Source organism: Polistes fuscatus, unplaced genomic scaffold, assembly GCF_010416935.1.
Source record: "Polistes fuscatus isolate 324 unplaced genomic scaffold, CU_Pfus_HIC Scaffold9, whole genome shotgun sequence".
Classification (NCBI taxonomy): domain Eukaryota; kingdom Metazoa; phylum Arthropoda; class Insecta; order Hymenoptera; family Vespidae; genus Polistes; species Polistes fuscatus.
The window spans coordinates 4,537,395-4,550,157 of NW_025113173.1; the positions used below are offsets into that span (position 1 = coordinate 4,537,395).

The 12,763-nt window shown below is 29.2% G+C and overlaps 2 protein-coding genes across 2 annotated transcripts; one reads left to right on the top strand and one right to left on the bottom strand.

Annotated features, from left to right (window-relative positions):
- The first annotated feature begins 624 nt into the window (after positions 1-624).
- Positions 625-2,503, top strand: LOC122525447 (phosphopantothenate--cysteine ligase). Its single transcript, XM_043648271.1, has 6 exons — positions 625-1,037; positions 1,133-1,263; positions 1,351-1,448; positions 1,563-1,777; positions 1,850-2,032; positions 2,125-2,503. Exons 1-6 carry the CDS (start codon positions 909-911, stop codon positions 2,332-2,334), a joined length of 966 nt encoding a protein of 321 aa, XP_043504206.1. The 5' UTR covers positions 625-908; the 3' UTR covers positions 2,335-2,503.
- A 129-nt stretch (positions 2,504-2,632) lies between these two features.
- Positions 2,633-6,689, bottom strand: LOC122525427 (vacuolar protein sorting-associated protein 16 homolog). The gene is made up of 16 exons (XM_043648225.1): positions 6,500-6,689; positions 6,206-6,392; positions 5,990-6,118; positions 5,759-5,903; positions 5,554-5,681; positions 5,288-5,463; positions 4,821-5,193; positions 4,614-4,741; positions 4,389-4,533; positions 4,148-4,282; positions 3,910-4,071; positions 3,652-3,801; positions 3,346-3,587; positions 3,123-3,219; positions 2,943-3,046; positions 2,633-2,793 (listed from the first exon to the last, which is right to left on the bottom strand). Exons 1-16 carry the CDS (start codon positions 6,553-6,555, stop codon positions 2,655-2,657), a joined length of 2,496 nt encoding a protein of 831 aa, XP_043504160.1. The 5' UTR covers positions 6,556-6,689; the 3' UTR covers positions 2,633-2,654.
- Positions 6,690-12,763: the final 6,074 nt, after the last annotated feature.

Below are 12,763 nucleotides of genomic sequence, written 5' to 3' on the forward strand. Positions count from 1 at the left end.
ATAAAAATAACATTTACATTATGAATGAACTTTCCATACATTTTCTACATATTCTATTATCATACTTATCTATAGAAATCTATTTAATGTCCATCTATTTAATGTCCATCTATTTAATGTCTATTTAATGTCTATTTAATGTCCATAGTGTTGTAACATCCATTAAAAAGTAATTAAAATTTCTCTCAACAAATGACTAGTTACGTTTTAAGTTTATTTTAAAAATATATTGAAAATTAATTATATTGTAAGTTATTGAAAAATTTAATGATTTTTAAATAAATAGAAATACTATTAAGTATAATTTTCATTTTTCTATTATCTCTTATTTTACCTTTCCTTTAATTTAGAATATAAGATCAAATTTGGATTATTTATAAATATTTTTACTGTTTCTTTTTTTAATAATTATTTTTATGTAATGAAAATGTTTAAAAATGTACTGTAAATGTACTTAGATAAAATGTTATAAAAATAACATTTACATTATTGTCATTTAATTATTAAAAATTTTATTAATTGTTTACGTTAATAAATAAATCAAATTTTCATAAAAAATTCAACAATTATTGATTTAAATATCCGAAGCAGAAGCATTTGTTTTTTCGATCGATTGGACACTGAAGTTAGCATTAAATAAAATTAGAGGTTATGTTAGATTTTTATGATCAATGTAGTAATCGTCACCAATGTATAATTGTCAATTTCAAGTTTATAGAGTGATGTCATATGCTATCGAAAGTAATTAAATAAGTGTAAAGATAAGACAATTAAATTATCTGTCACGTGATTGATTGAAAATACTTATATATTTACGCGTTATCAATTTCTTCATTTATATAATCTAATTTATATAAATGTACGTATACATATAAATATTATTTTAAGTAAAAATATAACTAATTACTATGGCTTCAACATGGGAAGATTTTTTTGCCAAACATCCACCTCCACAAGATTTAAATCAAACCGAAAATCTTTTAAAAAGATTTATCGAGAAACATTTACAAGAAAACAATAAAGTAGTATTGATAACGGTATGTTAATTTAAAGAAACAATTTACTTTTACACTATATTTAAAAGCTTATTGAGTAACTAGAATTAATATAATTGCAATAATTAATATTGCAGAGTGGCGGTACAATGATTCCATTAGAACATAACACTGTTAGGTTTGTCGATAATTTTAGTGCTGGATCCAGAGGATCTACATCAGCTGAATATTTTTTGGAACATAAATATGCCGTAATATTTATGTATAGGTAAAAAACTTACAAATGATAAAGAATACATATATTTCTATAATGTATAAGCATGTTGCTTTAAGATACGCTAATATTTTATTATAGACTCAAGTCTTTAGAACCATTTACTAGACATTTCATCGGACATAAGGTTTTGGATATGCTTAATTTAACGGAGGAGGCAGATAAATGCATTGTCACAGGTATAATGCTGTAATGTAAAGCTTATTTATATATATATATATATTACTCATTATATATCATATTATTTCTTATCGTAATGATTATTTAAAAGCTTGTATAATTTATTTTTACAGTTGTACCTGAACATACAGAAAAAGTAGCAATGGTATTACAAAAATATAAAAAAACAATGCAACAAGATAAGTTAATACAAATTAGTTTTAGTACTTTGACCGAGTATCTTTGGCTACTTAGAACCGCTTGTCAAGCATTAGCTTGTTTAAAAGATAAAGCTCTTTTATATTTAGCTGCAGCTGTTTCAGACTTTTATGTACCATTTGATGAAATGGTATGTATTTATTTTTAATTTAATCAAATTATTCATTTTTGTATATCTATTATAACATTAAATTGATTCCAGTCCGAACATAAAATTCCTTCTAATGGTCCACCAACGATATCACTTCAACTAGTTCCAAAAATGCTAGAACCCTTAGTTAATTTATGGGTACCAGAAGCCTTTGTGATTTCATTTAAATTAGAAACAGATGAAAATGTTTTAGTCTCAAAAGCAAGGACTGCTTTGAACAAGTACAAACACAATGTAAGTATTACTTCATTTTAAAATAATGTTTATTTATCTATACTTCTATATTTGCAAGTAATTTTATGTTGATATAAATCATTCTGTTGCAGCTTGTTATAGCTAATATGTTGCAGACTAGAAAGCAACAAGTAATTATTGTTAGCAAAGAAAATGATTATGTGTTGTCGTTAACAAACGAACAAATGAAGAAAGGCGAAGAAATCGAAAAATTTATAGTCGCTGATATAGTTTTGAAACATAAGGATTTTTCAAAACTTAGATCTCCTAACTCAACATATAAGTTTATTTCGATAACATGATTTTTCAATTGGACATTACTATTTTTTTACTGTATTATTATTGGTAAATATTAGTTGCTTATTGCACAATTAAGGGAAAATATAATTGGATATTGGTTATCCAATTATAGCAATTTTTTGGTATGAATTATAAATAAATTTAATGAAAAATTAAATACGATATAACAAATTGTTGTTTATAATATGTACAATTACATTTAAGTATAAATATAAGTTTATAAGTCTAATATGTTTTCAGTCAGATAAATTTATATATATATATATATATATATATATATATATAATAAAGTATATTACATCGTTTAAATTTATTAGAATCTTTAATTTTTGATACTTTTAATAAGCATATTGATTTTATCTATTAATTGTTTTTCCGACTGACCACATTGTGCTAATACAAACGTCAGAGCAGAAACATCCTTTTGCTCTGCTGCTGTTTGGGCTGCCTCGTTTAACATTCTGTGTATAGATTACGAAATAGATTTAACTTTTATAGAATTATTACAAACTTTATATTATATTATTATGTTATAATTAATTTCTTATGCGCTATATTTATATACTGAAAAGTGAATAAAAATGATATAAAAATCAAATATCATACTTACTTTAATTTAACAAGATATTTTACTTTTAATTCATCTTGTACTTTTGGCAAATATTTTTTTCCTTCTCGTTCTTGATCATACTTTAAGCACTGATCAATAAATGGCTGAGAAACAATTTATCAAATTACGCATAGAATTATTAGAATGTTAAAATGAATTAGTAGTTAATATCTTCATTACCTCATAACCAATTGGAGATTTTTTACTCTTTGATAATTTTTCTAATTCACCCCAAAGACGTTGTTCGGCGAGGCATTGTATTCTTAACCACCAATATCTATAAAGTTTAATGAATAATTATTAAATTTCAATGTATTTCTAAATAATATTGTTTCTAATTTCTTTTTTAATTAAAACGTGTACATTTTTTGATATAATTTAGAATGTTTATTATATACCATACCTGCGTTCAGGTATTCGATATTCAGATTTCAATTTATCCGCAAGCTTCAATTCATTTTGAAGTAATAATGTTTTGACCGTGTCGTGAAGAGATTTTCCTACCATTGTTTCATGTAATGTTTCTTCTAAAGATCTTTGATAACGCAACAGTTTAATTTGTTCTTCTGTCAAAGCAGCATTTGTATCATTGCGTGCTAATTTAAAATTTTCTTGTGCCGATTGAAGCAATGTATCTCGTGCATTCTATACAAAATAAATACTATTATTTAATATCATTACAATATTAAAATGTATATTTCATATAAACCTTTTGTTGATAACTTTCTGCAATAAACCATATTGCTTGCGAATGAAAATCATCGTACTGATTATAAATATCTCGTAATGTTTCTCGATTATGATTTTGACAATATTTAATATACAATGCCATTGCTAAAGGACAATGCATTATAGACATCTGTAATGAGTAATAAAATTAATGCATATTTTATCAAATATTATATATTGTTTTTTTATATACTATTATTTCAATATTAAGAATAATAGAGATTTTCTGTACTCTTACTTGAAAATCTCCAAGTGTCATATTTTCTCGAAGGTGAAGTATAACAGTATAAACGAGATCGGTATTACCACTTTCTACTGCTTTGTGTAATGCAGCTCGTTCTTCACCAAGTGTAAGTAACAAAGGTACTTGTAAATGAGCACGCGGTTCGTAATCTATTAACTATGAAATATTGAATAAGTTCATAGCTATTTGGTTTGAGAAAATCTGAAATTCTCATTAAATAAAATAAATTTACTTTAATAGCTAATTGCTTTCTACCACAATCTGCAGCCCTTTTTGCTATTTCACTATATGACACACCAGGAGCATATCCCAATTTATCAGCTATTTCTTCCGCTATTTGTTCTTTATCTAATCGAGTTTGTTTGACCTGAAAGTACAGCAAAAAGTTTTACTATTTAATAATATGACGATTTAATTCACACATATATAGATACACACATAGCAATAAAAGAATAAAATTATAGAAAATTTACTTTGTAACAAGCCCAATGTGCTAAAATCCTACTTTCTCCATCTATTTCAGGAAGTTGAAGATGACGTGCTATTTGTATACCTAAATAATAATGCCTTCTTGCTACCAATCGGTCCAATAGAACTTGGCTCGTTAAAATATTAAATCTGTTATAATTAAGAATAATCAAAATAGATCGTAATTGTTTAGTTTTTAATTATCACAACAACAAATTACTAAAGGATACTGTATACATGTTAATGGTATTCCAATTGACGGATGTCTTACTGCATTCAATACCCTCAATGTTCTGCACATACTAACATAATTATCAGGATTCATTGTTCTACTGAATCCTTTACCAAATTTAGCTGCCTAAAATGTATTTTTCTCAATTATATACAATTATTTATTTAAAAAGAAAATATTAGTAGCATAGAAACATGACTCTTACTCTTATTAATAATTTTTGTGTTTGAAAATCAAATTCATGACTTGCTCCATCGATGCAAGCTATTATAGCTGAATCTAATTTATCTTTGACCAAGTCAATATAGCTGTCAGCTTTGTGACTTTTCTTTTGAAATTGCTTAGATGCCTCCAACAGATATGATGCAGGATCTGTCGAATTTATTCTAAATATTTTTAATACAACATTTGGAACTTTTTGTATCATTTCATGAGAGGAATTGGATAAAACACGTACTCCATCAATTTCTGGAATAAGATATACTGGTCCATCATAAGTATAAACTATAGTTTCAGCTGATCTTCCAACAACCATCACTGTACTATTCCAACTACAAATCACAGCCTCTGTTCCACACCTGCAATTATTTAATGTTAATATTTGTGTACATTTCAAACTGTAGTACTTTTATATTTAAATATTATTATTGTAAAAGTATATAATATTTATACCATGCTATACAAGATAATGGTTCTGTCATGTGCGTAGCACATTCACAATATTTCTCTTTAAAATCAAATGAACCAATATACAAATGACCAGTGTCTGCATAAAGAGCGATATGACGATTATTTGGAGACACAGCCATTGCATAAACATTATTTATCTTATTATTAAATAGATTACTCTAAAAAAATAACAAACTACATTATAACAAAGCAATAATAATTAATAATTCGCTTAGAATATTTCTTGACAATCAAACAATCAAACTTACAAATGGTATCGATGTAGTAGTAGTGTAAGGTTGATGCAAAAAGAATATACCTTCTCCATTAGAGAAAATAATTTGAGTTTCTCGGTCATAATGCACTACAAGCCAACAATCAATAGGGCCTCCGATGCCTGCCAGAAGTTTATATGTAATAAATAAATATAGAATCTTTTTTCCTATATTAAATATTACAAACAATTCAACTTACGTGGTATATTAGATATTCGTCTGATCTTTGGTTCCGATGCATTAGTTACTAAAAAAATTCTATATGCAGATGTTAAGACAGCGACTCCTGTACCAACTGGAGTTGTGAAAAATTTTGCTTCTATAACCTTGGTATCTTTTGCTTCCTACAAGAAAGCAATAAGTAAACCAATATTAGAATATATTTAACCAATAATAATGACCAATATTATTATGAATGAACTTAGCTAACATTTCCCATGCCAAAAGTATGTTGATACGTTCCAAACATATCGTAAATAAGAACCATGCCATCATCTTGAACGCAAAGTAATTCTTCTTGTTGCGACCAACCTAAGTGAACTAACTGACCGCTATTCCACTTAAATATAAAAACAACCATTTGATTTGGAATAAATAGAGGTATCTTTATATGTACTCCATTAATGAATAACTATATTTAATTTACCTGAAACTTAGCTGTTATTTTTCCTGCTGAAGTATAAATCAATACTACAGGTTTATTGGTTCCTTGGACTTTAACTAATTTTTTAGGATGTCTGGTAATAGCTATAGAACCTCCATAAGGAGCTGCTGCTATTAAATTAGTATTGCTTACTTCGTTTTGAAAAGTAAGCGGATAAAGCTCAAATTTCCTGCGACAAACAATTAAATTTATATTATTTAATTATACTTCTTTGTCACATACAAAATTATAATAGATGTCATTGGAAGGCATGCATTAAATATATTATTTAATTACCGAAAGTATATGTCACGTCCTAAAGGAAACCAATCAGCAGTTATCATCGCAGACATTTTTCTAAATGTTTTATTTTAAATATAAAAAAATAAATATAATTATATTTATGTACATATGCAATTCTAATCGTTATAGCAAAGAATACAGAAGTACGTAGAAGCTCACAAGTCCCCTTTTTTATCTACCCAGATTCATCTTAGTTACTACCGGGACCACCAGTGGGCGATAGTAGAAACTTAACGTGATGACGGTACAATCCAATCAAAGAATACAGTATTCTTTGATACTATATGAAAGTATATATGATATATACTTCAATAGCATATATAGTTTAATTATATTGTAATAAAATCTTAAAGAATTATATTTGATTGTTAGTGTATAAAAATGTGTGTGCCTTCAGAAATGCCTTTATAAATACATATATTTATATTTTAAAAAGTAGTCATGGTGTTCAAACAAAAAAAAATCTCAAAGTTTTGTTGTTAAATCCAACGATGATCACCTGTAACAAAAAGAAAACTATATTAATTATACAATCAAGTGATAAAATAGCCTGACATATAAATCGTCCAATTCGCAGATGCACTTTTCAATTGAATTCTCTATTTACTTTTATCAAATCTCTATAAACCAATGCAATGAAAATTAATTTTAAACGCGTGATTTTACATTTATATAAAATAAATAAAAATAAAGAAGTAGAAAAAGTAAAAATACTAAGTTACTAAAAAGAATAATATCTATTAATTATTATGAAAGTCTTTTAAACTGCTTTATATAGAAAAGAAAAAGAGCAAATTTAATAAAATACGATCACAGTAAAAAAATTTAAAGATAAAATAAGAAAAGAGAAATTACTGTAATATTTACCGAACGTTATGTAAGCTTTAAAATTTATTAATACAAAAATTTTAATATTTCTGACTCTAACAATAAACACATATGCATCTTTTAGACGATATAGACACGAATTTGGTGTCCCAAGGAGATGGAATGGTCCATCATCTCCAATTACAACTACAAATTAATGACGAGCAACAAAATTATACAATAAAATGTAAAAAATGACTAAAGAGCTATTTTAGAAAGGTTCAAACTTATTGTTGAACCTTTCAAAATAACTCAATAGCATTAATAGTAGTTGCCCTCTTCAGCCACATTTAAGTGGGGGCCTCTTCGGCATAATGCCTCTTCTTTCTTCATGCCCTAAACGCTGCTGTGAGGCTTTTTCTAAGCGCATTTTACAATGCATTTTCTAAACAATCGCAGCCTAAATAAATTCACAAATCGTACTGTTACACCTGCTCGAATGCCTCAACAGATATTTGATCTAATCGATGAACCTATTATTAACACTTTGCATTTAAAAAATTAAATAATATCAAACAAAAGCAGAAACTTTGTCATACATCTTATGGTCTTACTTTTTTACTCGACCATTTTAATCTTTTATCTTTACTCTCCTTTGTATTTACTATACATATATAACAAATGAAGTATTCAGTAAGAATTACTAAAGAGCAAAGCGTTAATATACTTAATATTAAGTAAGCATCCAACGTATTCAGTTATCTTCACTTTTTCGAAAAAAAATTAATTTTTAAGAAAACGCAAAGACTTTTGAATCGTTTGATACTGATTTATATCTCGCTATACAGAGTATCAGCAATATATGGAAAAAATACAAGAAATATTTAAATGATAAATGAATCTAAAGGTTGCTGACACTTTGTATAATATCCGGAGAAGAAATTTTCCACTCCTGAGTGGAAATTACAATCGCGCGACTTCTCCGGTCTCTACCTACTTACAAATTAAATAAACATTCACACCTAAGTATGCTACCTGCCTATATATTGGCAATATTTAAAAAGATCAAACATACATACATACCCACCAACTCACTCCACGATTCTCACACATACCACCAGGGTGCAAAAGCCTAAACTAGAGAGCATGCCCCGGGGCACCTCCGACACCCTAGTTCAAACGCGTGTTTTCTAAACTTATGGGAGTACGTACCAATGCTGTAATCGTCTATCAAGGCTAGTAATTATTGCAAAAATGACTAATGCAAAAATACAAGTATACACTAGTATATATTGCATACTAGTTACATACGAGTATATCATAGTTTCCACAAATAAATGCGGTAACTCTACTATTAAAAACGATTTTATTACAAAAAAAAAGTAGAAAAATTTAATATAAATATAAAAATATAGAAACACTCGTATTTGTCATATCACACGTGATATGTAGAAGTAGTGTTCTCAGTATTAAATGACGTATTAATTAAAAAATGTCGCGAAACGATGTACAAAACACTCTACCTAAACGCACACACAGGTGTAAAGTACATCGTGCAATCACTAGCACAATGACAGCCGCCAATAGGGGAAAAACTTAAAACTAAACCTATACTAACCGTTTCTCACCCATACGAGTAGCACCTGGGCACACGTATAAATGAGAACGCAGAAAGAATAGGGGGGAGAAACGGGAGATTAGTACATTAGAAGCTGAAAATCCTAATCTAAAAAATATGATTAAAAACACATATATACATAACATATAAATACATTTTTATAAAAATTCATCTAAGCGGCTAAGGACTCTACAATTTACTTGATAAATATTAACTTCTAATATCTTTTAATATCTTTTAATATATTTTAATATATTTAAAAACCTCGGACGACTCCTTTCATTAAGTTGGCTGTTCTAATAAAAGAACTGGGCTTTAAGCCACCACTTAACTGCTAGAATCTATCCGTCGCGAATGAGTTTGTTTTCTTGCTCATTTATTTGTAATATCGAAGTATCGATATGTTAAAATTAATCGCGATTAGATAAATTAAGTACGAAGCAATGCATGTAAGACATTTATTACATGCTTTTCTGGACGAAAACGAGTAAATTAATGCTCGATTTCACCACTACTAACCACGAACAAAACACGTAATTAAAAAGAAAGTGCATTAATTAATTGCATTATTAATTAAATGAAATTAGCCGATGAGACAAGAAAACCTATCCTGAACTAATATAAAATATACAATATAATAAACAATTTTCATGAGTAACTCCTAGAAAGGAATTACTCATGTGCTCGTCACTAATTTTTTGGAATAATTACAACCAGTAACTCGTGCCGATCAGGACCTTTCATCCTCGACATGATTGAGCACCGGAGGGACTTTAAATTTTAACTCACGGCATAAGAAGTTCTACGATGGCTCCAAAACACTCCTACTTCGCAGCAAGTATTGTAGAATGCGAGTATCGAAGATTCATCGAAGATCCATCGAAGATCCATCGAAGATCCATCGAAGATCCATCGAAGATCCATCGAAGATCCATCGAAGATCCATCGAAGATCCATCGAAGATCCATCGAAGATCCATCGAAGATCCATCGAAGATCCATCGAAGATCCATCGAAGATCCATCGAAGAATTCATTCCACATCTTTGATAAGGTAGAAAGTCCGTCGTCATATCTGTAAAATAAAATAGAACAAAACGATAAGTTATTTGCAATATAATCCAAAATCATATAAAATAAAATCGAATAAAATGTAAATAAAAATAGATACTTACAATGCATTCCAATGGGATGAAATTCAATTGCACCATGGCGATGCACCTCGCGTGAATCTAAAAACGCGGTATAAACGAAAATAAGAAACTATAGATGAGTTTCTTATCGCGAAACCGAAATTTTATTATACGTCGAAAACACTGATTCTAATTCGCGTATGATTTTAATTTACTATACGCCCGATCACTGATTCTACACAACTAATTCAAAGACTGCTTTGCACACAGTCAATGCAAGTAGAAAAATCTTCATTGATGCACTGATTCTAATACGCGAACAGTCTGTGCGACTGTTTAAAGATAAAAATACAACTTTACTCGAACAAACTCTGATGCAATTACTGCATTGGTCGCAGTTAATTTAATATATAATTTCAAAAATAGTTCGCGAACGCGACGGAATTGAAATTAACGAACGAACGTGCTTCTAATCCGTGATTTTAATTATATTTAACGATACAACACTCCCGTATATTGCTTCGCGCACGATAGCAATGCACGAACACTTGCAACACTTCACAAACACAATTCACAAACACTTCCAACACTGATATATTCCCATGATGATCTGAAACAGAAATCAAAACAAAATTATAAATATCATTGTTGTAAGTAAAAAAATTATTATAATTATTGAAAAAGTGTTTAAAATAAAAATTGACTTACGTTTATTCTTCATTGATGAATGCACGATGGGTATCCTACCCTTAGGATGACGATGAGCACACGTTTAAACCGAATAAAAGAAACTTACGGAGTTTCTTAACCGAGCAAACGAAACTTTTACATACGGCGTACAACACTGACTTTACTTTCCGATTCTTTTATATTTTATTTTATCGATGCAACACACGAGTACCTCATTGCCTACGCGCTCGATTGCAATGATGTTCTGAAACAGAAAAAGAAAAAGAACAATTAATATCATCGTTATAATAAAAAACCATTAAAGTTATCATAGAAACGTTTAATAGGAAAATATACTTACTTTTAGTCTTCATTGATGACTGCAGGATGGGTATCCTACCCTTAGGATGACGATGAATAAAATAAAATTAAATAAAACTCTGAAAAGCTGAAACATACTAAAAAGATTATAGAACAATATATCCTGTGAATCATTCCTGAAGGCATTGCACACTTTTAAAAAAATTTTATCATAAAGAATCAATATAAATTCAAGCAATATTAATTGCCTTTATCTCACTACTTGTATAAAATTACATATAAAGTACTTAATATCAGTAAAAATTGTTAATAAGAATCGATAACGTTTTATATATATATAATAGTTTAATACGTCACGTTCGTTAGATCTTAGCTCGTTGAAGGACTGATCAGGAATGATCACGTAACCGCGTCCTTCATGTCGAACGTTCGGCTGTCTTCGTTTTGTTTTCGGCTGTCTTCGTTTCTTCTGTTCTCACTTCGAGAAATTCCTGGAAAATACGTACACATTCGTTATTGCCCTAGATAGAATATTTTGTTTTCTTATTTTCTCTCTCTCTCTCTCTCTCTCTCTCACTTTCGTTCTCACTCTTTGTATACATTTCTGTATGGTTTAAAAAAAAGAATAACGCTTACCTCGATGAATATGAAGATAAAAAAGAGTAAACACAATTGTTAGACTGAGTATATGTATTCCTGCTGGACTCTCCTAATGCTCGGTACCTAAAAAAGGAAAAAAAAAAGATTACACACACATTAGTATAAGATAAAGAAAATCAAATATATGAGTGTATGTGTACGAGCTACCTATACTTATGCATATATGCCTGTATGTGTGTGTATGTGACAGGAATCGAATTTAATACGAAATACGATCTTTGAATACATAATTATGAAAAATAATTAATTAGAACATCATTAGAGATGGTAGTAAGTATCGATAACATGAAAAAAGCTGGAAATTAGAAGAAATATAGTTAAGTAACATTGGTGAGATTGGCGGGACGCCGAGATATATCGAAGTTACATTGTCACAGATATCTATCGAACTTTTCAATATTTCGTTTTGAAAACACTCACGTATAAAAATCTTGCTTATAGCTATCGTTTGATATATAATAGAAAGGTGTAAAATACTTTTCCATTACCTGAATTAAAAGGGATTATGCAATACGCTGGAACATGTACAGCTGACAGAAAATGGCGTTTCCTCTACCTTTCCCCTGCGACCCCCATGCGTTGCCACTGCGTTGCCTCTGCTGCGCATCTGCTGCGCGCGGTAGTATGCGCGGTAGTCCACTTTAAAAAAAAATAGCGAAATCCGTTGACATCTGGATGTACATGAAATTTTTTTCTACGCAAATATTCTTTATCCTCGACATTATCGTAATCTTTCGATTATATCATTTGAAAGTCATTTGCTAGAAGAATCTATTAGTATATAGGAAGATTATTTACGTTAGAAAATATTTTTTAATTACCTGAGATTAACGGGACGACGAAGTACCCGTGCGATCTCCACGACGGCCCAAAACGAAAAGAACGCTGATTCGCTAATCATCTATGGTCTTACATTTCGGACGTCAAGTGACCAATCAGAAATTCCCAATTACCATATAGAAATATATTTCACGCACACAAGCTTCCCCGTCACACGTACGTAACTCACCTTTCTTCATGACCACTCTAGTCAAGCTTGATATGATAATTTA

Bases quoted from the DNA above. Each gene is read 5' to 3' on its own strand.
- LOC122525447 (XM_043648271.1), top strand. From the start codon at position 909: ATGGCTTCAACATGGGAAGATTTTTTTGCCAAACATCCACCTCCACAA. The intron at 1,449-1,562 runs GTATAATGCTGT...TTATTTTTACAG, and splicing joins AGATAAATGCATTGTCACAG to TTGTACCTGAACATACAGAA. The intron at 1,778-1,849 runs GTATGTATTTAT...AATTGATTCCAG, and splicing joins ATGTACCATTTGATGAAATG to TCCGAACATAAAATTCCTTC.
- LOC122525427 (XM_043648225.1), bottom strand. From the start codon at position 6,555: ATGTCTGCGATGATAACTGCTGATTGGTTTCCTTTAGGACGTGACATA. The intron at 6,119-6,205 runs GTAAATTAAATA...TTTATATTTAAG, and splicing joins AAATAACAGCTAAGTTTCAG to TGGAATAGCGGTCAGTTAGT. The intron at 5,682-5,758 runs GTAAGTTGAATT...AACTTCTGGCAG, and splicing joins ACGAATATCTAATATACCAC to GCATCGGAGGCCCTATTGAT.